General features: G+C 40.7%; 1 protein-coding gene across 2 annotated transcripts in view; it reads left to right on the top strand.

Moving 5' to 3' along the window:
- Positions 1-9201, top strand: part of LOC121876760 — a 52925-nt gene extending 43724 nt beyond the window's left edge. For both annotated transcript variants that reach the window (XM_042382135.1, XM_042382143.1), the window contains 4 exons: positions 4653-4751; positions 5608-5772; positions 6260-6369; positions 6761-9201. In XM_042382135.1, coding sequence (XP_042238069.1) covers positions 4653-4751; positions 5608-5772; positions 6260-6369; positions 6761-7255 — 869 coding nt within the window. In that variant the 3' untranslated portion in view covers positions 7256-9201. The remainder of the gene's footprint in view (positions 1-4652; positions 4752-5607; positions 5773-6259; positions 6370-6760) is intronic.
- Positions 9202-21363: the final 12162 nt, after the last annotated feature.

The following is a 21363-nucleotide window of genomic DNA, read 5'->3' as shown; positions in this document are numbered from 1 at the left end:
GGTGGAGGTCTGGGCTGGTGTAGAACGTATGGTGGAGGTCTGGGCTGGTGTAGAACGTATGTGGAGGTCTGGTGTAGAACGGGCTGGGCTGGTGAACGTATGGTGGAGGCCTGGGCTGGTGTAGAACGTATGGTGGAGGTCTGGGCTGGTGTAGAACGTATGGTGGAGGTCTGGGTTGGTGTAGAACGTATGGTGGAGGTCTGGGCTGGTGTAGAACGTATGGTGGAGGTCTGGGCTGGTATGGTGGAGGTCTGGGCTGGTGTAGAACGTATGGTGGAGGTCTGGGTTGGTGTAGAACGTATGGTGGAGGTCTGGGCTGGTGTAGAACGTATGGTGGAGGTCTGGAATAGTGTAGGATGTGTGGATAATGGCCAGGGATAGTGTGGATTTAGTGAAGCAAGGTTAGGTTAAGGTACGTCACATTGGGTTAGATTAGCTTAACTTAGGTTAGGTTAAATTACGTTACGTTGAGTTGGGTTGGGTTAAGGATCTGTCTGAAACGTGTTGAAAGTACACTTTAGCCACATAACTACTGTATGTTACCGGCAGGGCACCTCACCTAACTTACCTTAAACGAGAATCCCTAACCAAACCTAGCGTAAATATTATTATTTTTTAACTCCCCACAACAAAATGCTTTAGTGTGTGTGTGTGTGTGTGTGTGTGTGTGTGTGTGTGTGTGCGACTCAACCAGGAACTCAATTCTTATATAATGACTACTCAGTGTCTGTCCGGGTCAGTGTTATTGTCTTGCTGGCGTCATATCATGTTTAGTGACGATTGTTGAGGCCTCTAATGAACCTAACCCAACCCAACCCAACGTACCCTATCTCATAACCTACACTAACCTAACCTATCTCATTTTGGTCCCATTTTGGTTGTATTATAATTTTTTTTTAGTAAATAGATAACTGAAATAGTTTAACATAGGTACTGAAATAACCTAACCTAACCTAACCTAACCTAACCTAACCTAACCTAGCTACTGAAATAACCTCGCCTTGTAGCAGTCCAGAAACCTCTGTATTGTGATGGTGGTGTTTACTGTCTCTATTACTAGTTATTATATTCATCGACGTCACTAGTGTGTTCATCCCGAGTAGGAAACGGTGACATACATCCTGTGGTCGTCATTGTGTGTAACCCGGATTTTGAGTGACTGTTGAAATTTCCTCCTTCCTCACTGATATACTTTTGACATTTGTCTTTGGCGAGTAGTAGAAATATCCGTTGAATTACACCACTGATATAAGGTGAACGAGATGTACGAAGTGAAATTGAAAGAAAAAAAAGCGTGGAGGTTTTTACTAGTTACGTTAACGAGATATTGCCCATGAAATCTGTAATTGACTTTTGTAAACATATTCTCCAGATAATTTTGAGTTTTAACGAGACAAATTACTTTTAGTTTTAAACAATTGGTCTTGAGTCGGATGGGCTAGTGGTGCTACTACATGAATGTACCCTGGGCTAGTGCAATGCTACTTCATGTACTGTACCTGGGCTAGTAGCCTTGTAGTGCTACTTCTTGTACAGTCTCACCCAAAAGTTCGTTAACTCTCCAAGCCAGCTATTGCTCCACTGCCTTCTTCAGATGTTTGAAACTATCTCAGTACTAACCAGAACATGAAACCGATACGAATGAATCTAAAGGTTCGAAATAAAAAAAATCATACATCTGAAGCAGGCAGTGCAGCAATAGTTGGCTGGGAAAGTTAACCAACTTTTGGTTGAGACTGTACCATGTGCTAGTCATGCTACTACATGTACCCTAGGCTATTGGTGCTACTACGTACTGTATATTGAGGGTTAGTAGCTTGTGGTGGAGGAAGTGGCAACACGGGAGCGTGGAAGGTGTGCTGATACATGACAGTCGGTCACTTCCGGAGAAAGCAACTTGAAATTCCGACATGTGGTGGCTGTGTTCCCAGGCTGCACTGTTGCACGATAAGAATTATTAAAAACATTAATCCTAAATCCTTTCTTCGGGTAGTGTCTTATGGAAGCTGTGTCAGTTATTTTTAATTTTGATTGTAATGTTGGAAAGTACTTGGTAATCATAGTGGTGATTTAATGTTAGCTCCAACACTAGTCAACCAATATCTTATAGGAACACAAAGGAAACACAATCAAAAAGAAAATGGAGACTGAAAATGCGGAACTTCTATTACCAGAACCAGATTTTGTTATCCTTCCCGCCAGAAGCATTGTCGGGTCTGGAGAGGTGGACGTTGAGCAGCTCGATTGAATGTTCTTACCTCCCAAAGCCAGAACCTCCGTTGTTTGGGAGAAATATCTCCTGCTATAGAGATATATGAAAGTCCTGTAAATGCTTTAGATTTCTCGTTGTGGTTGAATGGAGGTGACTGTAAGCAGAGGATATGACTAATGTATTTTTTCAATATATTTTTAGTGTTGTAGGTTTAATATATATAGTTCCCATATATATTTCCCATACACCATCCCATAATAGTTAGGTGTGTCTTCAAGTGGTGTAATGAGTGCAGGTAGCCACTAGCCACGATAAGCAACAGCAGGCCTGGGACGTGACGAGCTTGGCAACTCAACAGCACAAACATTCATTGCGTTGTGTTCACATGTGGGTGGTGATGATGCCCAAGTCTGTCTCAAAGAAGCATCTCCACTTAAACTCGCTTGTAACTCAATGTTTTTACTTCGGTAACCAACAAATGACCATTGCGCTTGTCAGTAAAATTACCCGCTTGTTATTCATTACTGCTGAAAATTGACAATGCACACGGGGAGAAAGGAAATGCTTCTTGCGTATCTAATGAATAGCATCAACATTATGAAGAATTATACCTATGTGTCATGGCTGAGGTATGTGACCTTGTGGCTCCACACCCTCACCTCTCACCCAAGATGACCTTGTCTTTTTACAGCCGACTTTTGTGTTTCCTGCCCCAATAATTATATAAGCACTCCGCTGGGTGACCGCCCTTATTTTTCACACTTAATATTATTACCCGTTCATGATGTAGAGTGAAACACATTGTATGACCCTGACCGCTGACCTTTTGCTTCATAAATTACACAGTTAATTCTCCCAAGTTTTCTTTATTTATCTTAAAGTATTCATGAGTTTTTGTCTCACGTAATAGGCCTACTAAAATCTGGAGATACGTTGTAAGGGATTTTTAGGGAGACTTCTGCAATACCTATTGATCTTATTTACCTAATGGTAAATGCAGTGCCTGCACACATGGTCTCCTAAATGACGATAAGCGAATGTAAGGTAGAGTCTAAGTGTAAAGTTAGTTCCACTTTATGGACATTACTTTTATTTCTGTAAAAAAAAATGGTCAATGAGCTACTTTCTTACATTTCCAGTAATTAGGGGAAAAATCAACATCGAGTTTTAACCCTGACGATAGAAAGAGAAATGCACTTTTGTTTCCCAGATTTTACACCTTGGTAATATGTTCCAATTAATGCTTTCGCAGATTAGTTTGAAGACTAATTATAATACAGTGCTGTATTTGGGAACACTTACCAGGAATTCGAACGTCATTCACAATTTGTAATGTGATGATTTTCACTTGATAGGAATGTTTTCGTTGTGATCTACGTGAATCATGACAAATTCTTGTGTCCGGAGATGTAAGAATGTAACCAACTGGTAAAGTTTCGCCAAAACACATTGACTTGGTAACCCCAAAAAAAAAAAAAAAAAAAAAATATATATATATATATATATATATATATATATATATTTATATATATATATATATATATATATATATATATATATATATATATATATATATATATATATAAATAATAATAATAATAATAATAATAATAATAATAATAATAATAATAATAGAACCACATCGAGACTATGTAGACTAATTTATTTAGCTCCAGTCATGGACAAAATTAACCTGCGATTCACTGTTTTAAAGATCTAACATAAGCCTACAGTGTTGATGTTATGTTTAAATTCGCCATTAGTCATCATTTATGTTGTGTTTGTTTAGTCTTCATTTAGAGTTATTGATCTGGTGTGTTAAGATTCATTAGGTAATACTCATGAGTTAAATTCCATTTACGATGTTTATATTTATGTTAACTTTAAGTTACCTGCCTCTCTTATGATACATCACCACACATCTCCTTACGGGGACTATTTAGCAAAAATCTGTATCTGTCTGTATTATATTTTATTACCGTATAAATCCTCTGAGATTATTATAATCTAGGCGGCCGAGTGGATGCAGCCCTTACCTGAGTTACCCCCGATCTTAAGATTCACTGGCTCGTGCCCAGGGCACCCCAACTTCACCCAGCTGTGAATGGTTATCCACTATCCTAAATTACAGATAGGGTAGAAATAACAGTTGGGTGTAATGCCAGTTACACTGCCTCCTTGTGTACCGTAAAAAGGCTAATCTGCAGTGTGATGTATCCACACTGCCTCGGTAGGAATATATTTATATATATTTGTTTTTTACATTTTTATGATATAGTTAATGTTCGGGAATCACCGTATCTACACTATGTATTTCAATCTGTACTGTACTCTCATTTTATTTTTGTAAGTTTCTGATTATTTGCCTACTGAAGGTAGCAAAATGTCCATTAACTTTTAACCCAAATATGTATTACTCATTTGAGTGTTGTCTTCACAGGCAGCATGAGTGGGTACTTCGGCCCATGGAGAGTATGTCAGTCTGGCCAGTATGGCATCGATCATTGTGTGGGCCAATCCTCTAGACTCCAAAGAACATGTATGTACTCTCAAATTATTTACTTATTGTACTTACGTATGTCCTCATTATTTTTTTTACTTAAGTGTTAGAACAATGTTATGACACAGGACGCTACTCATTGTGACACAGGACGCTACTCATTGTGACACAGGACGCTACTCATTTATTACTGATAAAACTTATTGCTTTACTTCACCAACCTGTCGGTGCACTAAGCTACACTGACATTTGTGTGTATTGAGGTATGTCAAAATTTCATCTGACAAAACTCAACGGACAAATCTAACTTAGCCTAACTTTAGTTAATACTGTACTGTATTGTGGCACCTAACCTGCCCGGTGAGTTTTTGTCCGTACACCGCAGGTGTTACAGCCGTGCTCTGTCCTGCCAAAAATACCTTGGCAGTAGTTATACCTTACTGTACAGTACTTATCCCTTTAACTAAGGAAGAATGTTTGGAGTGAAACCATATCACTGTTAAAACTTTGTCACAGTACATAAAACAGTTATCTTTCTTCTTTCTTCCCTTCAATACTTGGTGTTTGGATAATGAGTTTTTTCTTAAACGTACCTTGTAGAACTAGGCTTTTTCAGTTGAAGGTTGTCACAAGTAAAGTAATCGGTGGTCTTAAATGGATTCAGATAGTTTTTTTTGGCACAGTTACCCCACTTTGTAAGTCTACTCACTTGCTCTACTTGCCACATTCACTATAAATACTGTAGTTACCTGAAACTTATGGTTTCCACCCCAGTCAAACCAATCACTTTATTGACACATACCGTACCTTCCATATCCACTCAAGTCACTCCGTCGGTGAGATACAGGAGCTCTCTGATAACAGCAACACCTTTACCCTGAGATGTACTCCACAGGGGCATCGCTGGTGGCTGGGTTGGGGTCAGCGGCATGTGCACTGTTCCTCGGTGTAGCCATGGTGATGTGCCCTCTGCTGGTCATGATGCACGTCACGTTTGTCAAGGCGGTGATCAAGTTCCGCCATGCGACACTTCTCAAGATGGTCTGTACAGCCGCTTCAGGTAAGTCCTTCCCGTCTCTCGTACTATCATCTGGAAGGTGGGATTATTTAAATCATTGTCCTTAAGTAATTCACCATATATGTGTTAAACCATCATCCTTAAGTAAACCACATACACAAAACCGTTGTCCTTAAGCAATTAACCTACCATCTTATGTGTTACATTTAAACCATCAGCCTTTTAATTCACTGTTCTTAAGTATTTAAATGAAACCACCATATTGAAAGTGTTAAACCCCAATCCTTGAGTAATTAAATCACCAACTTATGTGTTTTTACCACCACCCTGTTAAACTGCTATCCTTGAGTAATAATTAAAACACCATCTTAAATGTTAAAACATCAACCTGTTAATGTGTTGGTGGTTTACTTAAGGATAGGAGTTTAGCAGGTTGACATAGTCAATGAATAATTTCCACAATACTGTACTGTATATTGAAAATGTTCTGAAGTGCCCTGTCTCACTAACACGAGGACTTCACCAACAGTGCTGTGTGGAGTCATCAGTGTACTCTTCTTCATGTTGGAGGTGTTCATTTTCCGCGTTGGCCAGCAGTCTGGCCTCTACGTCATACTCAGTTGGGCCTTTATATTACAGGTAGGTCCTCCTGTGGCCCCCAGACCTCACCAGAAATGTATAATGTACTTTTCAATGTGCTTCATGTAGTACTGACAATACCGTACCTCACATGTTATATACTCGTATATATACTGTAATTATCAATGTACAGTATCTAATCATATCTTCTGTCCCCAAACTTTCATTTAATAAATTAGGTTCATTATGACTGAAGCCTTGATGTCTATACTGTATACAGGTATTCAGTAAAAGATTGTTCTGTATTTTTCAGTATTTCAAGGACTGAAGTTCTAACAAATCTTCACATAATATATTTAATTCTAAAAGTATAAACAGTAATCATACCTTACTGTTGTATGTACAGTATTTAGTAGTAGAGTACACTATCAACATCTTTAATACTTTTCAGGTGATGGCAGTGGTTATAGGTGTGGTGGCGGGTGTGGGTGCAGGAATAGAGTTTGGGTGGTCTCGCAAGCTTGGCGGGGATCCTACAGTATACAATCGAGATCCAGAGGGCAAAGCTGCCACTACCATCTCCAACCCAAACTTCAAGGACACTGGCAATGGTCATGCACACCATAGCAGAACAGGAAGCAGAGGCAGGGGTAGCCAACGTGGGGCACGAGTGCATCGCAACTCCAATGGAGTGGCAATGACACAGTTGAGTGGTCAGCCATACATGATCACAGCCAATGGAAGTAATGGTCACGTTAGAGCCAATGGTGTAGTGGCCTTTGACCCAAATAAAACTCCGCTGAGGTCTTCCCTCAGGAAGCCCAAACCTGCCCCCCCAGAAGATGCCCCAGATTCCTCCATGGGTATTCAAAATTTGGCCTTTACTCAGTCTAGCCCAGTGCCTAAGAAAAAAGTCCGAATCCATACACAATCCACATCAGTGTAGAAATGCTCAATTCATATTTTGTATAGTGCTGCAAAGTTTATACTAAGTGCCACCAGCTCTTGGCAGCTAAATACTACCTGGTTCATACCAAACTAGTGCCACCTATTCTGTAACAGATCTGTGCCTGTCAGCTCATGTCATATCAGTTTTGGATGCCTGGCATAATTAGAGGTGTACTGTACTCATGTTAAGTTTATTGACCCACCCCGGTGATATGATGATACAGCCCAGTGAATGAACTACACACTGATTGTGTGTAAGAGCATGTGACCTTGTAACTTTTACCGGTACAGTACACGTGTTAAACGTAATTTTTGAAAGTTGTGTCACATAGATTACAAGTGATTAAAATTTTATTTTGTTGGAACAATATTTTTATTTTACGTTATCTGAATACTGTATTACAATATTTTTAGCAAACCATTTGCCAGAAACTGTTCTGAAACACAGCTGTTGTGTAAGTGTTACATTGATATATTGCTATCAGAGCTTTGGCTAGTGGTAAATAAACTTTGATCACAGAAAGAATACTGCCAGTCATGGATGTACTGTGCGCCCACAGTTGTGAATGTCTCCAGGCTGATTGATAAAAAATGAGCAAGGAATCGCTCAAAAGTGTTCATACAGTACTTGAAAAGAAAGTGAAAGAGGTTTTAGTGACAGGCTCAAAACTAAATTGTTGTTGATGGTTATAAGACTGTTTGATTCACTATTTGCAATGCAACACTAATTGAGCCATATTATTAACAGTATACTTTATCTATATTTTCATAGTGGCTTTTGTAATGAAACCATTGGGGCAGCTGTACCCATGAACAATCTGTGCCAAGATATTATAGGAGGGACAATATTCTGTCAGCAGTGCCCATGGGTATCATAGGTACCCCCTACTGGTGCCAGTTGGACATTATTGCTATTGGGACAAATGATATGAAAGTTGTAAATCACTATTATACAGTATATTCACCTGAAATCTTGTTGTTGGTTATAGTATTTTGAGCAGAGTCAAGAAATTCAGGTAATATGTCTATGGAAATATTATTTATAAGGAAAGGAAGTATCGGAAAGTTATTAAGTGATCAAGTGCTCACACACCACATCACATAACACCACATCATCATCACACCACATCACATAACACCAAATCACATAACACCACATCACATAACACCACATCACACCACACCACATCACACACACACACTCACAGAAAACTACTCACACAAAACCACTCGCACCAAACCACACACACACTCACCCAGTGATCGTACTGTACAGTCCTGTATCGATTAATCCGGATTACAACATTGTTTCTCAAATTTTATTCCTTAATAGCAATACTTAATAATAATATTCTTGGCAACTCTTCACAACAGGTCAAACTCAAGCACATGTTATAATTTTGTTAAATTATGAATTTTATATATACAGGTACTCCTCGACTTACGACCTACTCGATTTACGACCAGCCGGACATACGACTGCCGCAGTCGTATAAAATATTTTTCAATTTACGTATTTTCGAGTCCCGACGTTAGTGATTGCGCTGTGTACTGACAAAATTATCGTTTGTAATTAACTTTAAATTGCTGGCAAGCTTAAAAGTGAGAGTTCTCGTGGTGCTGAGAAGAAAAAGAGACACCCATTTTAGATTTTCTATGCATTATTTTCGCATTTTCGACCTACGACCTGGTCGTCGGCCCCTAACCCCTTCGTAAGTCGGGGACTGACTGTACTACCCAAATTAAAAAATGCATTGACTTGTACTGTATAGAAAAGCAGCTTTAATTTTTTAGTTTGTACTTTTAATAATATGTAAAGATATAAATAAGTATTAACACCTTATTATTTTCATTTTATTGTTTTGGTAAACACCATATTTATTGTTATGAATCTAGAACATATTTTCTAAATGTAAATCTCCATGATTATATTTTAGTTGATCAGAGATTTATGGCGTATATACCCTTTCATTACTTCTGACTCGTTGATGCTCACTTGTCATTCGCAGATCTTTTAAGGACATTCCCATACAACCAGATCAAGGTGTTGAGGGGATGACAACCTGAGGTAAGGACTGAAGGGAGTCACACAATACTGTATACTGTACAATGACTCACCTCACGCACCCAACACCACCTCGGCAAAATATACAACGGAAAAGAGGAAACAAAAATGTAAATGAAATCAATTAATAAATGATTTTTCTGCAATTTATTTACAAATGGGGGTAAGGCATGGTTCTGTAAGGGATGCATAGAATAGCTCCTCACTTGAAGGGTTTTGAAGTACTGTATGTAGTGATGTCTTAAGTCAGTATAGTAAACTGTACTGTTATAAGGAGCATTATTTGCTGTCAGATTCTTCCAAGAATATGATACTGTTCCGTCCACTTGTTGTGACTACACCCTAAGGATCAAGGGAGGGAGTTGTGGAGTGTTTTTTTCCCCAGGTATTTTCACAAGATCTATTCTAAGGATGTGTATATATATATTTTTTACAAAAAAATTGTTACATTATGAGACACTGTATACAGAGGTATAAGAAGTGTTGTGATGATCACCTACTTACAAAATATTCCCAAGTGTATGTGACAGGTGTATGTGAAGTACGTACGGGATGAATGTTAGGTGTTATAGTTTATACTGTTTGTTTCTTTCTTGTAGGTGTAATGTGTTTCATTACTGTATGTGTTGCACATATTATCTCAGTATAATGCACACTACTCTGGGTTTGTTAAACAGACAAGAGGAATTAATAGTACTGTACCTCTATAAGCAAAACGATAGTTTGCCATATGTAGATAATTTTTTATCACTAACACATGAAGTTGAAAAATTACCTTGTTCTTATCTTTCAGTTCTTACCTTTCAGCCTCTTATTATTAGGACTCCCGTAAAGAATCAATCTGAAACATTAATAATAAGTGGTTTCCAAAATACAGTACAGGTTGACAATCCTTTATCCGAAATCCTTGGGGCCAGAGGCATTTCGGATTTCGGAATTTTTCGGTTTTCAGAATGGTTATTTATTTATTTATTTATTTATTTATTTATTTATTTATTTATTTATTTATTTATTTACTTACTTACTTACTTATTTATTTATTTTTTATTAGCCCACCCGGGCACAAGTCACTGACCCACATTGGGGCCCGGGGGGCGAAAATATAATAATAATAATAATTATTCATAGGTCTAGGTCGTGTTTCTCACTTTTGATTTTTTTTCATTCGTGTATTTCTTTATTATTATTATTATTATTATTATTATTATTATTATTATTATTATTATTATTATTATTTTATTAATATTACAGTACTGTATTATTGTTACTGTATTATTATTATTATTATTATTGTTATCAATATTATTTTATTTTGGTGTATTTTTTATTGAAAATTTTATTTACAGTATAGTCTGGATTTACGCGGTCAATTGAACCCGTGGAGGTTCACGTAAAACACTTAAATGAAATAACAGAACATATGGGATTAATTGAAATAGAGACTGGGCCGACCCACAAATTCTACTTTTTCCGACACAATACGTACGTTGTAGTAAAAATAACATCTTAATTTTATGATGGTATGCACACACAATTAATAATTAAGAGAAATATCAATAATATTAGGTTTTTTAACACTTACGTTAGTAGAAAAGCTGGGTCGGCACACGTGGATGGCGGCTGGCTCCGAGGCAGAGGGCAGATTAGTTGCCCTCTGGTGAATCACTTTCACTACTCGCAGAGGTTTGCAGGGCCTCCCAGACAAACCCCTCAAAGTCCATATCCTCACTGTCACTATCACTGTCTTGGGCTGGCTGTGGTTGTGATGGGTTGCGGGCGAGGAAGTTCTCAATACTAAGTTGACGACTAGCATTGATGTTGTCGAGATAGATCTGGATATACGGCTCCATAACTTTTGACAGAAGGTTATTAGACACTTCATACCGGTGCTTGTTTGGGTCGTTGTCAAGGATGAGCTTAATTTTCTCCCCCCAACTCGATGATTTCCTTCACATTATCATGGCTTGGTCCAGGTTCAAGGCTTTTCTCGGGTGGTGGGGGTCCCGCGGAAGCCATCGTGAGGGGAATAGTGGGCACAAGAGAGAACTGTATACGCGGACTGAAAACAATGAGACAGGCCCGGCTAGGTCAGCGACTTCTACCCTCTGGTGGCAGGGCACGTCATGTTACATTAGACCAATCACAGCTAGCGGCGGAGGGAATGCGTGAGTGGTAAGGATGCGTGGCCCAATCACAGTCCGATATGTCATATGACGTCAGCGATAACGTAAGAGCGACCTAATGCACACCACTCACCGCGCCGCTTCCCCCGTATGGTCAAGATTGGACCGTGTGGGTAAAAAATGGCGCGGCAGTCTGGACCTCTCCAGTTGCTCGCCGTGTAAATGACCAAATTTACCGCGTAATTAAAACATTTCATTCTGGCAAGGCACCACGTAAACAAAAACCGCGTAAATCCAGACTATACTGTACTATGAATAATTATTATTGTAATTATTATTACTATTACATTTTCGCCCCCCAGGCCCCGATGTGGGTCAGTGATCTATGCCCGGGTGGGCTAATCCCTGTTTAAAAAAAAAAGAAAAAAGTTTTGCCCCACAAAAAAAAAAAAAAAACTTTCGGTTTTTAGAGCTTTTCGGTTTTCGGAATTTCGGATAAAGGGTTGTCAACCTGTACAGTAGTATTAACTCCTATGCATGTACGGTAATATTTCTAGTGTAGAATATTTTCCTCTGCATCAGAGACAAGAAAATTTTCAAATGATAATATTTTTATTAAGTCATGTCAGGTGTTTAAAATGAGGATTATATTTTTTTTTTTGAGCCTGTTTCTGTGTGTACATAAAGAAGACATACAGTATATCATGCGTCTGTGGCCCTAGAAGTCAATGTCATGACATCATTGAAACCCTAAACTCAAACAAGTACAAAAACTCAGATGTTGTGGACATAATTATACTTTATACAGTACTGTGTAGCTCCCCAACATCTAAATTTTTGTACTGTAATATAAATGTTAAAGTTGGCATGTCAATTGTTTAGAGATCAATAGACACTATAAAAATTTTCTCTACTCACACACACACACACGCACACATAATGCAGTGCGAACTCATACACACACATAATGCAGTGCTCACTCACACACACACATAATACAGTGCTCACTCACTCACACACACACACACACACACACACACACACACACACACACACACACACACATAATACAGTACAGTGCACAAGTTTCAGAAATAGTATCATGTCTACTTTGAATCCCCAACATGAACTCTTGAGAATCTTGTTGAATTTTGTGTCACACACCAGGAGGAGGAGCTACCTCATCTCTGCTCATTCTCTTTTTAATTAAATTTTTGTTGGTTTGGCAAAGACATTTGCTTACCTGTGACTTTACCTTCAATATTGTGCTGTACTACAAGTCTTTCAAATCAGTTGGGGCCAAAAGTAATGTTGCATTACTCAGAGTCAAGGGAGGTCCTCTCTGGTAGACAGTTTATAGGGGTTCATGTTGTGGAATCCAGTACTGTACTTTATTTACAGGAGAGATACATTATATGAATGAGATATATAAACTTGAGTTAGGAGATGGTCACATCACCAAAAACATGATTGCTACATTTGAGGACAGGAAGATGTGGTTGTGTTATTACCCGAGTAGTAAAGTCTTGAAGGAGTCCTGGAGAATTAACATAGACATTCCATAATTTTTTAAAGATATTTTTCAGAGTATTCATATACTGTACATGTCTAACACTACCCTCTTCCCTGCATCATAAGTCATTACAGTCTATGATACTTAGCCTTATTTTCCATCATCATCTTTATTAAACCTCTTCATTTCTCTATGTTGACTACCTTAATGTCATGTTCTGCTATCAACACAGTCTTTTAAATCAGTTGGTCAGTCAGTTACTGAATAAATATCTATTTATTTACAATCATCTCATTATTTTCTTCACTTTAGTGTTAAGTGAGTCAACCTGTTGGTATGGCCTTGACAAATTCCTCATGATTTTATCTCCCACCAAGGTCCAAAGAATACAAGCTCTGGTCACTTGTGGAAGAAAACACAACTACTTGCGCATGACGTCATGCACCCCCGTGATCCAGCTCAATACAGCACACATTGAAAGTATACAGACGTGCATGTGATTCCTTTATTTTCTTAACTGTTTGCAATTGTGAAGTTTAAAGTGGGATTATAAACATGTGAGACCATCCTCAGTAATTGTGCATTGTATGGTTGCTCCTCATGCAAGAAACACATGTTTCCCCAGCATGTAGAAGTGAAAATGAGATGAGTTTACCTCTGCGGAAAGCAAGATTCCATTATCCCCTTCACTTTAGGTATGCCAGTTTTAATATTTTATTTGGTTAATGCCAGACAATTTTATTTAGCTCAGAGGGGATCCCCTACTTAAGTGGTTAGTACAGTATACTATCTCTCCTAATGTTAAAACAGTAATATGTAGTGTACATTTTGAATTTAGTGTACTACAGTATTTGAGAAAAATATGAAAAATTATCCACTTGGTCAACCAATACCAAAACATCTAGTAAGAATTAAGGAAGGTTATGTTAGGTTGCAATTATCTACAACATGAGGTGAGACAATTAAGGTATTGTATAACTACAATATTATTCTGAACTAGTATAACCAAAGTTATGCAAAAATATTACTCTGTGCTGCTCCTCCAATTAAATTATGTGTGATATACAGTATACGGAATTGAGTAGTATAAACAGGGCAATGAGTGGTTGTGCTCACCTGAGTATAATAGCAAAACTTTACTGTTGTTTTCAATACGATTACATAGCTTATTTAAATGCTTGCGATCCATACTCGCTGCTTCAAATCTTCAAATGCCATCACGAAGAAAAGGCCCTAAAACCTGGTAAAGGAGCCATAAATATACTGTATTGTCATCAGATATTGCTAAGCTTGATTTATTACTTATTGAGGTAATGTAATTACATATTTTGTTTGCTGTCCTTTTTTTTCATAATTTATGTGTTAATCACATAAAGTAGTGAGCAAAATGTCAAAGTAATGATGTGTCTGATGATTGTATAATGAATAGATTTCCAGATTTTTTATTTAACTGGTGTATTATTTCTGTATGAATTTTATTTAGCTATATAATAAACTTTTTTTATAGCAAGTCTATCAATATTTATTGCCTTAACAGGATTTATATGACCAGATGATAATACACTTCTTTTTAATCGTATGTGTTGTAGTGTGAAATACTGCAAATACAATTTACAGTATTGGTATGTAGGTGTCAGACTGAGAGGGGGGGGGGGTGCATCATCAAGCTCAGCCCACATGTGCATAAGAAGACCTTTTATTCTATAGACCTTGCCACCCACTATGATTTTCTAACATAATTTTCTTGCCAGCTAAAACTTTCTCGCCCATTATGTCAACCCATGTAAAACTAACTTGGGTGTGGTGAAGGTCTTACAGTTGTAAGCAAACTTAAAATTTTTCACACATCATTTATTAATTTTTATAGTACAGTAATCAGGTGTATACTGTACAGTATATTCAGGTACATTTTTTATTTTACTGGTCACAGTCTATGAGCAGGGGCCATAATGAATTGTAAACTCAAGACTTTAAGGGTGTCATATCATTGGGACTCTATAGGGTGTTGTGTAAGATGCTCAAACTCTTGTACATGAAGACCAAACTTTACCATAGCTGATTTTCTTCATCCCATCTATCTGGCCCAACATCTTCCATATCATCGACACTCCCTCAGCTCCCAAGGTTCTCTTACTGTGCCTCCCTTTATATAATACACTAGCCCTGTATACCAATTAGAAAGAAAGTTTATGTTGTGAGAATGAAATTTGCACTACTGTGAAAGTTCTCAAACTGTGTTAACATACAAGACCAGGGTCAGGGTGCTCAAAGTTTGGATGTTACATTTTCTTGTTATTGAAGATATGAGAACACATATAACTGGCTTATTTAAAGTTGCAATACAACCATAACATCTAAAATGGTATCAGAAATGAACTGAACCTGTACCTTAACTAGATTTGTTCTACACCATATAGGGGCAAAGTTAACATACAGAATCTTTGTGAATCCAGACCTATGTAACTGAATGAGTCACTTAATAAACCGTTTTTGTTGTGTGTTTACTTACCTCGAGAATGGAAATTTAGATCTGTTGAGATCAGTGTTTTGGTATAATTATACTGTAACTGAATGAATGTATATGACTTAAGCTGTATTGCTCTTGAACACAGTGTAACAACAATGTAAAGATGTTGAACAGATATTTGATTAAACTACTGTACGAGTTAAATGTGTATAGTCATTCACACTCGATTAATTCTCTGTTGTGAACAAATTTTGTGTATGGAAGGTGGAAAAAAGATTGTAGAGACACTTTAATTTACATCTGGCTGCAGATGGGCCTCAATGGGCGTAGATATGCTAGAGTGTCCATATCTGGAGCTGGCGGATGCCCGCCCCACTAGGGGTCACACCTCAACGTCTCATAGTTAAAGAAGCCACAGAAAATTGTGAGGGCAAACTCTTGGAACAATTTGCTAGAGAGTGATGTGATGGCACCGAATGTGAGCTCCTTCAAGACCAGGCTTGACCAGCACTGGAGCAGGTACAGATACATTCTGGTGCCAGTACATGCCAACAGTGCATACCAGAGATGTAATTGACTGCTCAAGCGGCTAATGAGCCGAGCAGTGGCGAAGTGGATAAAAGTAAAGTACAGTAAAAGTTTTTTTTTATGTTGCTGGTGAGTGAAATTTATCGGCATCCTGGTCAGAGGAGAAAGTGATTTTCACAAAATTGTCCACTGTGATGTGTTCTTGTGTTAGTGTGGTGGTGTCTTTTGTGTTTTCTGGTGTAATTCTGCAGTGTACTGTTTGAGTTTGTGCGGTGATGTTATTTATGTGGTCTAAGATGGGTCTGTGTTGGGTGGTGTTTTTTGGGTGGAAAATGTGTTCCCAGTGTTGTTTTAATGTTTCTGCTACTTCATCTGGCTCTCTGACTCGTCTACCATTAACTTGCAGATAATCGAAGGGATGCCGAGATGTCCCCCTCAGCTTGGCAGTTGTAGGTATTCGTGGTATAATGTTGTCTAGCACTCAGGATGGATGGAAACTCTAAGGTGGTTTTCTTGTATAATATAAGTTATATGATAGACAGTCTGGTGCTGGAGGTGCCCTGTGGTGAGGAGCTGCTCAGTAGAGACGTTCGGTGAGTAGCGTGTTGAAGGAGGAAGATGTGCAGGAGCTTCGTTAGAGAAGATGTTGCCTGTTGCTGGCCTCCTGGTTGAATGAAAGCTGGACAGCGTGGAGCTTGCTGGAGGAGGTGTTGCGTGTTCAGGAAGATGGGCAGAATGAGAGCTGGTTGGTGAGGAAGCTCAGAGAAGGACAGCTGGTGGGTCGCCATGCTCGCTGGCGGGAGCGAGGACCGCCAGGCAGGCGAGGAGAAGCGAGGGCCGCCAGGCAGCGGCGGAGGAGGAGGTGTTGCTTGTTCAAGAAGAGAGACCAGAATGAATCTCAATGGAGAGACAGAGCTTATATACCCAGCAGCCATGAGTCATGTTGGGAAAACCCGAGAAGTAACCGGTCTTTTGCTCGGTTGCTAGGATACGATAGCATCTGGTGACGCCGCTCGCTTGCCGCTAGTTTCGTTGCTAGGGAAGATGGTAGCAGCTGGTGGTGCGGCTATGCAGTTGTAGGGGAGAAGTCCACTACACAGTCCTTTGCCAGAACTCTCAAGGGTTGTGTGTCCTGTGCTTCTGGGAGGCCTCTTCGGGACTTGCCCAGTTCACTTCGTGGTCGTGGTGGAGGTTGTGGATGATACGTGTTCTTAGTGTGGTGATGCCTGCTTATGCTAGTGTGAGGTTTTGTTTGCTCTGTCCATATTGTCGTCTCTAGCAGTGTAACAGATGTTATATTCTTGTAGAGGGTATGAAGGAGTATATTTATTTGTATTGGTGTTTTGGTATGTGTGTATCTGCTGTGGTGGTGATTGTGTTAAAAATTTGTGACCATGTTTCCTCTATTTTTCCTGTGGGTTGGTATTCGAGGTTGTGTGTGTACAGTAGTGTTGTTCAGTAAGTGTGGATTGAAAAGCATCCCAGTCTACATATTGATATTGTCGTGTGGGTGCTGGGAGAAGGATGAGGTTGTTGGAGAGGTGTAGTGTGATGGGTATGTGTCCTGAGTCTGATCAGGGGCCTGGTGAAATGTAGTGTTGAAATTGAAGGGCCAGAGTGTTTGTGATGATGATATCTGAGGCGTCTCTGCCGTTGCCAGCAGAGCATGTGGGGAAGAAGGGTCCAGTGTGGTAGAAATTTTTCTGTGACCAATGTGTGTAGTTGCTGACCATGGGGATTGGTGCGATTGTGTTAGAATGTTGTGTGTTTTACGTTAAGGTCAGCCATTAGAATTACAGGTAAGTGTGTGTTGTTAAAGATGGAATTTAAGTCTGTGAAGGGAATGTATGTGTTTGGCCTCGTGTACATTGTGCAAACAATTATTTGGTAGATGATCTGTGTAGCTTGTTTGATTTACTTGATATGATTTCGTGGCTGTCAACTGCTGTGGTTATTATGGCTGGAGACTTATGAATTTGACCTTTTTATCGTATTTTTTTTTGGGGGGGGGGTCACTTTCCATTCTTCTTGATCTTATTCTTCTGGGTCTTGTTCTTTAGGTTCTTGTTTCTTCATTTCTTGTGGTTCTTGTTCTTAACTTCAAGGAGAGCCTCCTTGTAGCTGATCTTTTGAGATGGTGCTTTGGCTACCCTGCGCTCCTCCCTCCACTTGGGACGTTCCCAATCAGAGGAGTGAAGGTTGCCACAAAATGCGCATTTCTTCTGTGTTGTAGAGCACGTGGTGTGCTGGTGCCCCGGTGGTCCTACACGTGGCACAGACCTTACTAGTGCAGCACTTCTTCACAGGATGTCCATATCACTAGCACTTGTAACATCGTGTAGGTCTTGCACCGTAAGGCTTAACTGGGGTGGTCTTCCATCCCAGTTGTACTTCTTCTGGGAGTGTGTTCGGGTAGCTGACTAGGGCCGCATAACTGGTCAGCTTCCTTAGGATGTGAACTTGGTCACCAATCAATTTGGCTAACTCGTCTTCGTCAAGGTGTTCAATTTCGGTGTGGGAGATTACTCCAATCACCAAGTTATCTTCTGTACAAACTATGACCTTGATTGGATTGTAATTGATCCAAAGTGTTTGGCCTTATATGCAGGCCGTGCATGCGCAGTGGTGACTTCGGTAGGCTCCATCCATTCTTTCTTGCCACTCTCTGTGGACTTGTGCTTGCTGGGTGCTGACTGTGGCTTCCGCCCACGGGGGTCTCGGGGTCGTTGCTAGGATCTTCTGGGGGTCTCTGTTGCTTGTGTTGCTGATCATTTACTACTGGCGTCATTGTTTATATACTGGTATGTGCACTATTTGCATACATTTATTGTACTGTATATGTAATTGTCTGCATACCTATATTGTTTATATACAGGTATAATGACTAAGACCAACAATAAGTTATATAAAAATGCACTGGTATAATGTGTATGTGGTTGGTATTGCATATTTACATGAATAATGAATAAGGCCGATAGGTTGTATGAGAAAGCAAATTAATTATTTGTGAAATTGTGTACAGTGTACAGTACACCTTGTAACCATGCTGCCTTCCCAGCAACAAGCTGCATTGTACATCCAATACAACATGTATACATGAGAGCACATTGTGAGTTTCCTTTCTCCACCCCATCCTGAGTGTGAACCAAACATCCTGAACCCCACAAATGGTGACTCCCGGAGATTCGCACTCACACAGGATGGAGGAGAAACTGATCACGCTCCCAGTCTTCAAGCAACGTGGAAGACTGGATTATCCACACAGAAGCAGCTCTCGTCGGCTCTACAACTACTGTCTCTACACCGCAGGTTAGACACCCTAGAGCAGCACTGCTTCTCTAAGCAGACACCAGCTCCTCTTCCTGCCCCAAGCACCACGTCCTACCGACCCCAGCACACCCGTCCTGCCTCAGACGCCGCCCCCGGCCTAGCAGTAACCCCTGCCGCCCCTGATGCGGCCTCTGCTCCTGACGTGGACCAACACACCCGTCCTGCCTCAGACGCCGACCCCGGCCCAGCAGTACCCCCTGCCTCTTCTCCTGACGCGGCCCCTGTTCCTGAGTGCGGACCCACACACCCCTCTTTTCTCCCTCAGGTACTCCCTGCTAATGTCCTGCACCCTGCTGCTGTCGTGGACCCAGCTGCTGTCACGAGCCCTCATCCGCTTCTGCTGACGCAGCCCCTGCTCCTGACCCAGGCCCACACACCCCAGCAGGCGCATCTGACGACTCTGTACCTGCCGTGAGGGAATCACAACATTCATCGCCTCCACACATCCTTTTTCTCCCTCTCTACTCCCACAGATATTGTGTATCTAGACAGTTGTCCCCAGCGACCGGCTCATCCACGCCATCGCCGTTGTCTCACATGAGGCATGCACTGCCCATTCTGCCTCACATGTGCTATGCAACCCTGCAGACAACAAGTCTCCTACACCGCCTGGAGGGAAGGGGGAGTATTGTAGTGGATTTCTCCCCTGCAAACGCTGTTTTTCGCTGCGTAGCCGACCCCACGAATTCCACAGTGTGTGCCTCGTGGTCTAGGTCAACCAGCGCCGCCATACATCACGGAGCGGGGGTCAACTACTAAGCCACGCCTACCCCCCACTATTTAAGACCTGACCTCGTGGTGACCTTGTCATGATCGTGATAACGGCTAACCTGAAAACCTTAAGGATTCATATTATGCTCAAACGTCCACAAAACCTTCTGAGTTCCCCAGTGGAAACGTCCCCCGTTTTCTCTGTTTCCCCGTCTTTGTTTGTAGGGAACTTTGAATATAATCCACGGATTTCGTAGCAGACGCTGTATGTTGGGACCTGTTGCCATCCAACCCTTTGTAATCAATTTAATTTTGCTTTTGATAGCTGAGTCAGAGCATTGTTAGTGAAGATAATAGTAGGGAATGAAACTGAGTTTATAGTCTCAGTTTCAACGTCAGAGGGTACAGTAAATTCATTCATCGGAATAGAAGTAGGTGGACTCCCAGGCCTATTTTGAGTGAGGGCGCCGCGGGTATTTCTACCGTTAGTGAGTGCCCGTCCCTTCACCCATACAGGTCCCTAACGCAGCCTAGGCCGTGTCTGTAGCGTGGAGGTTGTATCCACTATGTCTGGGGAGATGTCCGAGGTCCAGTAGGATCAGTTACCTTCGTGAGACCCGGCCGTCAGACACTTCAGACTACCTATGGCCTCCATAGCTGGCTCGTCTGGCCCTAACGCTCGGCCTGCGAGGTGACCCCGGATCACCAAGCCACACACCACTACCAGCCCCCATCATTGGTGGATGAGTGTCTAACTCAGGAGGGCTATTTGTGTGGTGGGATTAATCCACTGGGATCTCCAGAGTTCGTCGGAAAGTACCCCATGGTGGCTGGACCCCATGGCTGTTGCTTGAGTATCACTCCTGACGACTGAAGGTGGCAGTGGCAGTTGCCCTGGTCTTTATGGTGCTAAGTGACTATAAGAGTTGTGTGTTATTGAGTATGTCCACCCAGTAGTGGTGTATGTTGAGCCTGAGGGCCTAGTACTAGATTTCGTCTGTTGGTACAAATAAATTCTTTCTCCTAATTTCATATTAATGTTTAAATAAATTTTGTATTTGTATATTGTGTCTATTATTTACCTACAGTATTTGCCGTTATTTCTTCCCTATTGCTCGATACTATCATTACATCTACCCACGAGCCTCCTCTCGTCACGCTACCAATGGTAATAAGTATGAGAGTAAAAGGAATTGTTACTGGCACACAGAGGCCCTCATAAATGGTGGCAGTAGTGGCCCTCATAACCTGTCTCTTTCTACCTACACCAACCAGCCAGCAACACCTCCTCCTCCGCCGCTGCCTGGCGGCCCTCGCTCCTCCTCCGCCTGCCTGGCGGTCTTCGCTCCCGCCGGCGAGCATGACGACC

This window comes from Homarus americanus, unplaced genomic scaffold, assembly GCF_018991925.1.
Source record: "Homarus americanus isolate GMGI-L3 unplaced genomic scaffold, GMGI_Hamer_2.0 scaffold33468, whole genome shotgun sequence".
In the NCBI taxonomy this organism is placed as follows: Eukaryota; Metazoa; Arthropoda; class Malacostraca; order Decapoda; family Nephropidae; genus Homarus; species Homarus americanus.
Note: the sequence above shows the minus strand (reverse complement) of the source record. Positions and strands in the feature narration are given on the sequence as shown.